The sequence below is a fragment of the Psammomys obesus genome, unplaced genomic scaffold (genome assembly GCF_907164565.1).
Source record: "Psammomys obesus unplaced genomic scaffold, mPsaObe1.curated_primary_1811, whole genome shotgun sequence".
NCBI lineage: Eukaryota > Metazoa > Chordata > Mammalia > Rodentia > Muridae > Psammomys > Psammomys obesus.
Window position 1 is genome coordinate 19,571,754 of NW_026585580.1, and position 8,691 is coordinate 19,580,444.

General features: G+C 44.7%; 1 protein-coding gene across 3 annotated transcripts in view; it reads left to right on the forward strand.

The window, feature by feature from the left end:
• Positions 1-6,636: 6,636 nt before the first annotated feature.
• Positions 6,637-8,691, forward strand: part of Mrps9 (mitochondrial ribosomal protein S9) — a 47,352-nt gene continuing 45,297 nt past the window's right edge. For 2 of the 3 annotated variants that reach the window (XM_055607699.1, XM_055607718.1), the window contains exon 1: positions 6,637-6,794. In XM_055607699.1, the coding sequence (XP_055463674.1) occupies positions 6,660-6,794 (135 nt within the window). In that variant the 5' untranslated portion in view covers positions 6,637-6,659. Of the gene's footprint in view, positions 6,831-8,691 lie in introns of all 3 variants that reach the window. The other variant, XM_055607708.1, reaches the window with a different exon arrangement.

An 8,691-nucleotide genomic window follows, 5' to 3' on the forward strand; every position in this document is an offset into this window, starting at 1 on the left:
TACATCCACTCAACATCAACCACAGTCACAGTGGAGTTGAGTATCCAGTTCATCTCAGGGACCCAATAAAGATATATCTATTGAGGCTGGGGTATGGGTCAGTGATAGAGCACTTGCCTAGAAGGAGCAGAGTTCTGAGTTCAATCCCCAGCGTGTGTGTGAGAGAGAGAGAGGAAGGGAGGGAGAGGGAGAGAGAGAGGGAGAGAAAAAAGAAAGGGAGAAGGAGAGAGGAAGAGGAAGGGAGGGAGAGAGAAAAAGAAAGAGATGTGGGGAGAGAGGGAGAGTAATGGAGGGAGAGAGATAGAGAGAGAAAAGAGAGGGAGAGGACGGAACAGAAAGGGGGAGAGAAAGATGAAGAGAAAGAGAGAAGGAGAGGGAGAGTCAGGGAGGGAGAGAGAGAAAGGGAGACAGACAGAAGGAGAGGGCGAGGGATAAAGAGAGCCATGACAGGATGCCTTTTAACACAGTAGAGGAATTACTCACGCATGTGCTTAGGAGGCTGAGGAATATCTTGGATATCACACCTTTGAAACCATCTAGTTTTGATTTTACTAAAGGATCTCTTATTAAGACTTGAGTCTCAGCACGTCAGCTAAGCTGACTGTCCAGTGAGGCCCAGGGTTCCTCCTGTCTTCACCTCCCCAACACTAGGATTGCAAATATGCACCATTGTGCACGCTTGTATATGTGTGCACGTGGCTGGCCATCCATGTGAGTGCTGGGACCAAACTCAGGTCCTCAGCCGTGTGTCAAGCTCTTAATGATCTATCACCTGCCCCGCCCCAGCTCTGGAACTACTTTAAAACTCGTCCCCTGATTGTCATAACTTCTTTCAATGTTAGCATGCTTTGTGTGGGGGTGGGAGGAAATATAATGCAGGAATCCCAAACTCTAGTCCTTGCACATGCTAGGTAAACACCCAAAACACATCTTTCTAAGTGACAAAACCTATGCAAAGGAAACATGGACACAGTTAAGGAATCATTGGGCTTAAGCACGTCAACTCTGAACTTGTACATACTGAAGGTATTTTCATCACAGCAAAGTGGCATGTTTACTTTTCCTCGGGTTTGCACGTTATCTTTTTATTTTGGATAACTATGTCTGCAGAAATGATGCTGGAAGCATCACAACAGCACTGACTGACAGCTCCCTGTGTGTGTTGTGTCTTTCAGAACAAACAGAATTGACAGCTCATAGGTAAGGAGCACAAGAGGATGGATGTGGGCCACAGTGTGAATAAAACCATAGAATATAAATAACAATAAAAATAGAACAAGCATCTATTTTCAATTTATCAAAATTTAATTAACATGGCAGTATGCATGCATCTTGTGAGAACATATTTGTAGGTTCAGACAAGATTTCACTTTTAAACTATTATAGAAACTTGGCATACAGTCTTTCTATACTGAAATTGTTTCCTAAATATTTTACATTTCAGAAAAATTTACATTGCACATTTTCTTATTCTACATATACTGTTTATTTAGCTGGATGGCAATGACTTAGGGATTATTTAGGAATTTAGGGATTATTGGGGGATGAAATAATGAGAGACTTTTTAAGCTGTAGATTTAAGTAGAATTTAAATAGTCTCCTTTGTAGGCATTGCCTTTATTGATAGAAGTAAAAAAAAAATCTCTTCAAATTAAAAACAAAAATTCTTCAATTGTATTACTAGGTATATACCCCAAAGAATTAAAATCTAGAGCTGAAATAGATATTTGTTAATATATTCCCATGTGCACAGCAGAATTATTTTCAATATTCAAAGGCTAACAAGAATTTAAATGGCCTATCAGTTGACCATTAGGCAAGCAAAATACAGTACATCTACACAAGAGAACATTATTCAGCCTTAAAAGCAGGGGAATTCTGGCATATGCTACACTGTGGCTGAAGTGCCAGCCCACTGTCCTTGTTTTAAGTGAAGTGAAACCATCATAAACTGACAACCACTACATGATTCCATTTATATAAGGTCCCCAGAATGGCCAGACTCATACAGACCAAAGAATGGTAGTTTCAAGGGGCCCCGGGATGTAATGAATGAAAGTCAACGCTTGATGGGACAGTTTCAGTCTGGGAATGTGAAAAAATTGTGAACATGATGATGGTGAGGAATTCATGATAGGGAGACTATACCTAATGCCTCTGAATTATATGCTTAGAGTGATTAAAATAATGTGTTATGTTTTATGAGAATAATTAATAATAAAAGGTGTAGTGGAATCTCACGGTACACTATAAATGCATAAACCAGTTCTGAGTTTTTTAGGGAAGACTGAAGGACTTGCATCTTAATCCAGATCCATGGTTGATGAGTTATCAATAAAAATTACTTGCTATTTTTGTGGTTTAAAATATCATCTCACAGTGATGTCACTCAAGTACCTAAGGTGACTCAGGATGGCCCCAAAAGTGGCAGATCTAGATGTGGCCAGAGGCTTTGGCCATTAGGAAGGTTCTGTGGGAGGGGTCACTTCTGGGATGGATTTTAGCAGAAATCTCCAGTTTCTCACTAGTTGGGTCTCTGAAAGCAGGAAGCTACCTCAGAATATGACCTCCAGGTTCTCCCCAAAAGATCCCTGAGGAGAAAAAGAGGAGATGGGAAGCCAAAGTACATGAAGTGGAAATTTCTGGTTTCTTTGGGGACTCAGTTGAGTTATGTGATGTTTTGCTAGAAGCTGTCTTGTGAGAGGGCCTGTGATGTTTTTCTGTGAGCTGTCTCGTGTGAGGGGTGTGACTTTGGCCAGCTGAGAACATCTGTGGGTGGGCTCTGAAGAGAGGAGATATAGAGAAGCACACGGATAGTGAGACATTGATTTTTGGATCAACGTTGTACTGATCTTTGTGCTTCGATACTTTGACACTTGTGGCTTCTCAGAGAGAAACATTCCAGAGAACTTCTCAGGGCAATCCAGCAGAGTTTTGTTGCTTTCACTGACTTGTCCTGATCTTCTGGATCCCACTGTTCTGTTGATTTGTTTTGCTCCTTGGTGTTGGCCTTTGGAGCAATGAAGAGTGGACTCATGCCAAGGAACTACTTCTAAGAACATCTACAACCCCCTTTACCTAATAACTTTCTTTCTCCCCTCCCTCTGATTAGTGCGTAGAAGGGAGGTATTAAGTGTTTAAGAACCTTAAATAAAGTAGGTGGAAAATATCAACAGGTGGCACCCAACATGGGGTTTAGGCACAATGGGTAACTTCAGTTCTAATGTAGTAGAGGAATTGTCAGGTTTTTATGGGTTGGCGATGTTGTTTAAGGCGGTTGGCAAAATAACAGCTATTGCTGCTGGGTGGTCTCCTGTCTTGCTCCCAGAGGAAGTTTTCTGGTTTTGCTTTGTAGTCTTCATACATTCCATTTTGAAAAAGATTGGGGGGAAAGCTGAAAACTCAGAAGGTTCACTCAATTCTTTGGTGTTACAAAGGATTGCAGAGTCGGCTATGCACCTAGAGAGCTGCATAGAGGTTGAGGCGCTTGGAAAGCAAAAGGAGGCAGTGGGAGGAGGACAACAGGGTTCCAGCTTGGTGTCTGACACAGGGAACTTCCCTCGTGACGAACGCAGGAAGCAAACTAGGCTGGAAGCCAGGCTGCCACCCCACCCTGCTCCATGCATTTTTGCTACCAGGTACCAGAGCACCTCCATGAGGCAAGGGGCAGGGAAGAGTAGGGTAATTGGTTTCCTGTCCAGCCAAGTGCACTGCTGGAGGAGTTGCCTAGGAAGGACTGCACAGGCACCATCAGCCTTTCCGGTCTTTGTGTAGCATATGCCTGCTAGTGATGATGGTGGAGCTTATAATGAGATGACGTGGCTTGATTTAAAACATTTTAAAGAGTCTATTTTAAGGTATGGGGCACATTCGCCATTTGTTAAACAATTATTAAATAATTGGGCTATGCAAAATGGACTTATTTACCAAGATTGGAAGAGTTAGGTGTGAGCTGTTCTAGAAGCTGGTCAACAGCCACAATGATTAACATGGTGGAGGGACGAAGCTTATACCTCTCTTCCACCTGCTAACAAGACATAGGCAAGAAAAGTTATTAAGTAAAGGGAGTTGTAGACCTTCTTTGAAGTAGTTCCTTGGGATGAGTACACTCTTCATTGTCCAGATACCAGCAGTCCAGGCCAAATGCCAATACCAAGCAGCGACATGAATCAACAGAAGAACGGCAATCGGAAGAGTGGGACAAGTCAGTGAAAGCAGCAAAACTCAGTTGGGTTGCCCCGAGAAGTTCTCTGAAACATTTCTATCTGCGAAGTAGGTTAGGTGAAAAGTCAAAGCCTATAAGCTCTATTGACTTCTGAAGTCAATCTCTGTAAGGATTCAGTGAAGGCTTCTCCAAGCACCTTGTATTACCCTAGTAAGGGAGGTGTTCCCCCCACCTCTGGCTCCTCAACCATGTCCCCTGCTCCTAAAACTGCAGTACGACGACATTGTTCAAGTATGACATTATCAGACTGGATTTGATCTTGTAAATCAACACAATGTCCTTCACCAAGCAGCTGGCCTTTAACAATATTTATTCCCCTTGCTATATTATGTTGTTTCATTTTTCTGGTCTTTGTTGGGTGGCTGTTCTTCCTTGGTTTCTGTTGACCTTTCCGTCTCTTAGGAGAGTGTGGTGGCTTCATGCTGCCTGGTGGGGAATGTTTCTGAGATCCTGCCAGTGGTGGCCACTGGGGATTCCAGGTAAAATATGTTTTTAAGTATTGGAAGCTGACTTTTAGAAGTGAGGACGTAATAAGAGTGTGATGAGGAAGGTCTACAGAAAGAGGGAAGCAGGGTCTTCCACCAGTATCTGTTTAGTGACCTGGGAATGGGGTCAGACAGTGAGGAGAAGTCACAGTAGGTCTGCTACAGAGCTGGAGATGAGACTAGGGGATTGGATTTGGAGGAACAGAAGGAGAGGTAAAGATGTGCAGTTAGCCTACCTGCTTCCTTGGACAGCATCACAATGTCTAATTCAGTCCTGTTCTCCAAATACTAGCCCTGGACCTCTGCCACTGACTAAAGAGATTTTCTCTGTTGTGGGGTGCACTTAAATCTAACATAACTCACGTACCAGGTCAATGCAAATGACAAAAATTTACTGTAATTAATCTCCTACTGATTGATCAGGGCCGCAGAACAGACTCAGGGGCTAGGGTTGCAAATTTCAAGGATGAAACCATAAAGCAGTGGGGAGTAGGGCTGAACTTAACATTGTTCAATCATATTTTGACATAAGGGGTTGAGCAATGGAGTTTCCATCAGTTAGGATAGGAGCAGATTCCTTTGCCTGGGAACGTGAACTTAGTTTAACCCTGCCAGCAAGATGAAGTTATTGTCTTTGAGACATTTGGACTCAAACAACTGTTTCCTTACAAGTTGTCCCTGAGACAGCTGGACTTTGGACAATTGTGTGTGTGTGTTTGAGTGTGTGGTGTGTTACAACAAAACCTGTTTTGCTTTTGGGGAGTCCCCAGCTCCTCTAGGGCCCAAGACCTTGAACTTAGTTTCTGCCTTTGATTAAGTGGGGTCTGAAGACGAAATGTAGCACTTAGAATAAGTTTCTTTTGCTTCTTCCCCACATTCATTAATGTAAAGGGTAGCAATAGAGGGGGAAATAGTGGTTTTTTTTTCTCTCCTTAACTACAAGCATCCCATTTAAAGTTACTTTCTTTTTTTCCTTCAGAAACTGTATCTATTTCCCTTGAACTCTGTTTTGTGAGATGACAATGGCACGATGCCAGCATCACCTAAAAAAGATTGCTGTTTTACACATATTATGCATGTATGTACAGCACAGATGTGACCGATGCCCTTGAAAAACAGAGATGTCGGATACCTAGAGCTGGAATTACAGACAGATGTGATTTGCTAGAGTAGGGCTGGGGACCAAACCCAGGTCCTCTAACCCAGCTCCTCTACTGGAACATCAAGTGCTCTTAACTGCTGAGCCATCTCTTCCGCCTCTCACTTATTCATCTTGACCTCGGTCTTCTGTGTATGTTTCTAGTGATCCTTTCAACAAATATGGAAACCCTTTTAAGAGTGGTTTATTCCATCACTTGGCTTGTATTTGGTAGAAATCACCCTGGGAATTACTGCCAGGAGTTACAAATTTCGGAAGGCAGAGCCAATTCATATCTATGCAGACACCCTTATGGGTTCAAGGCCCAGAGGCAATGCCATAGGGAGAGCTGTGAAGCAGAAACATACTTTATTATACAGCTAAGAGTCAACACAGGGGTGAGTTGAAAGCTACAGCGCTTAAGTCAGTAGCTGAAGGAAGGTCTTGACATGGTTCCTGAAAATGGGCAAGTTCGAGAGGAGGAGGATGCTGTTCTGGGAAGGCAGGAGTCCGGACTAGAAAGCATGTTTGGACTGTGGAAGGCTTGTCTGAGGGTGGGTACCACGAACTCAACTATGGAAGAAGGGGCGAAGGCGCAATACTTCCTACTACAGCTAGTTGTGGGCTGAAAAGCCACGTGCAAGCCAACCTGCAGCCAAAGCCCGGCACACCCACTCAGCGGCTAGAGGCCGGGCTTCAGGGCGCGCCCCTGAGTTCCAATTGCTAGGGAAGCGCTTCGGGCGGTCCGCGCCTGCGCAGCCTCTAGGCTCCGCCCCCTTCCCCTCCCGCCCGGGTCTTTCTCCCGGCCAACATGGCCGCTCCCTGTGTGCCCTGCGGCCGAGTGCTTTCCCGTCGGCTCTCTCACGCGGTTAGAGCCAGCCTCTGCCGGAGGCCTGGCTACTGGACAACCTCGGCCTTTGACTGGCAAACGGGGCCCAGATCCCAGGTACGGCCTTGAGAGCTGGAGATGACGGTTCTTAGGGTAAGGTCATGTGAGGCCGGCCGACTTTGCTGGGTATTCATACCGGTCCCCGGCCGTGAGGTGTTTAGAGGTCGGGGGTCACGCTTGGGAGTCGGAGCATGGGTTCGCTTGCGGGCCGATCCTCTGCAGCTTCTTCCTGGGCGTTGAGGAGCGTGGCTAGGAGAATTGTTCCGCTTATGGAGCTGGGTGAGCTGAGTGATTGCCTAGGTGTGGTGATCCGGCCCAGGGGACAAGGGGAGCCGAGCTCTGCCACGACCCTGAAGACGTCGTGGGCAAGACTACCCTATAGAGTGATCGGAGGCATTTTACAAGGGCCTTGAATTTCTGGAATTCCAGTTTTCATAATTTAACCCACAACTTTGTCAGCAGACATTTGGAGGGCCAACGTCAAGCTGTGATTTCCAGCTGGAGGCTTTGCATGTTACCCGCTTATGCGGGTAGTTTTGGCTATAGTTACATTTAAGGTGTCTGTAGGATATTCCAGCGGAGACAGCCAGCAGACTCTTTGGTAGGTGTATTTGTGACGCAGGGGGTCGACCTGACTTTTTTGTAGGTGATAACTGAGACTCAAAGGATAGCGCAATAGTCGGGGAAACAGGGCCTTGAAGGACAAACAGCCAAAAGAGAGACCTCAGGAGATTGAGAATATGTTGCCAAAGAAGTGGGGGTCAGAAAACAACGTTTTAAGTAGAGTACCAAATATTGGTAAAGAAATACTAGCACTAGATATAGCAGAGAAGTTAAATACTGAATCTTAATCTGTTTTTGCCAAATAACTGGGGCTATCATTTTCTGTGTTATTTGATGTTTTACAATAAACCAATCTGTCCATTGATTCATCAAACATTTGGGGATTTTTGTTGTTGTAAATTGGAAATATGCTGATGTGTTTACTTCTATACATCTCTTTGAATATATTGATAAACATAATTGCATATGAGAGGAACTATAGCATACAAAGTATTTTTGTTGGTAGTAATATTTACATGGGGCAGGTGGCTTTCTCTCCCTCTCATACATTCTGAAACTAGTGTCTACCCTTCGGTCTTTCTCCATATTCTTTTTTATTTATTACTATTAGTTATTACAGTTTATTCACTTTGTATCCTAGCTGTAGCCCCCTCCCTCATCTCCTGCTGGCCCCACCCTCTGTCCCCCTCAGGTCCCTCTCCTAGTCCACTGATAGGGGAGGTTCTCCTCTCCTACCGTCTGACCCTGGCCTATCAGGTCTCATCAGGACTGTTTGGATCCTCTTTCTCTGTGGCCTAGTAAGACTACCTCACCAGAGGGAGGTGATCAAAGAGCAAGCAACCAAGTTCATGCCAAAGACTGCTTCTGTCCCCCTTACTAGGGACCATGGAGACTGAGCTGCCCATAAGCTACATCTGAGCAGGGTGTCTAGGTCCTCTCCATGCATAGTCCTTGATTGAATTCATCAGTCTCTGCACAGTCCCCAGGGCCTAGATTTTTTGGCTCTCTTGGTTTCCTTGTGGAGCTCCTGTCCCCTCCAGGTCTTTCTCCCCCCCCCCCCCCCCTTTTTCCATGAGATTCCCTGCACTCTGCTCAAAGTTTGGCTATAAACCTCAGCATCTGCTTTAATACACTGCTGGTAGAGTCTTGCAGAGTCCCTCTGTGGTAGGCTCCTGTCCTGTTCCCTGTTTTCTCCATCTTCCGAGATCTATCTTTTGCCTTTCTGAATGAGAATTGAGCATCTTACCCAGGGTCCACTTTCTTGATTAGTTTCTTCAAGTACAGATTTTAGTATGATTATCCTATATTATATGTCTAATATCCACTTATGAGCGAGTATATAACATGTGTGTCTTTATGCTTCTGGGATACCTCACTCAGGATGATCTTT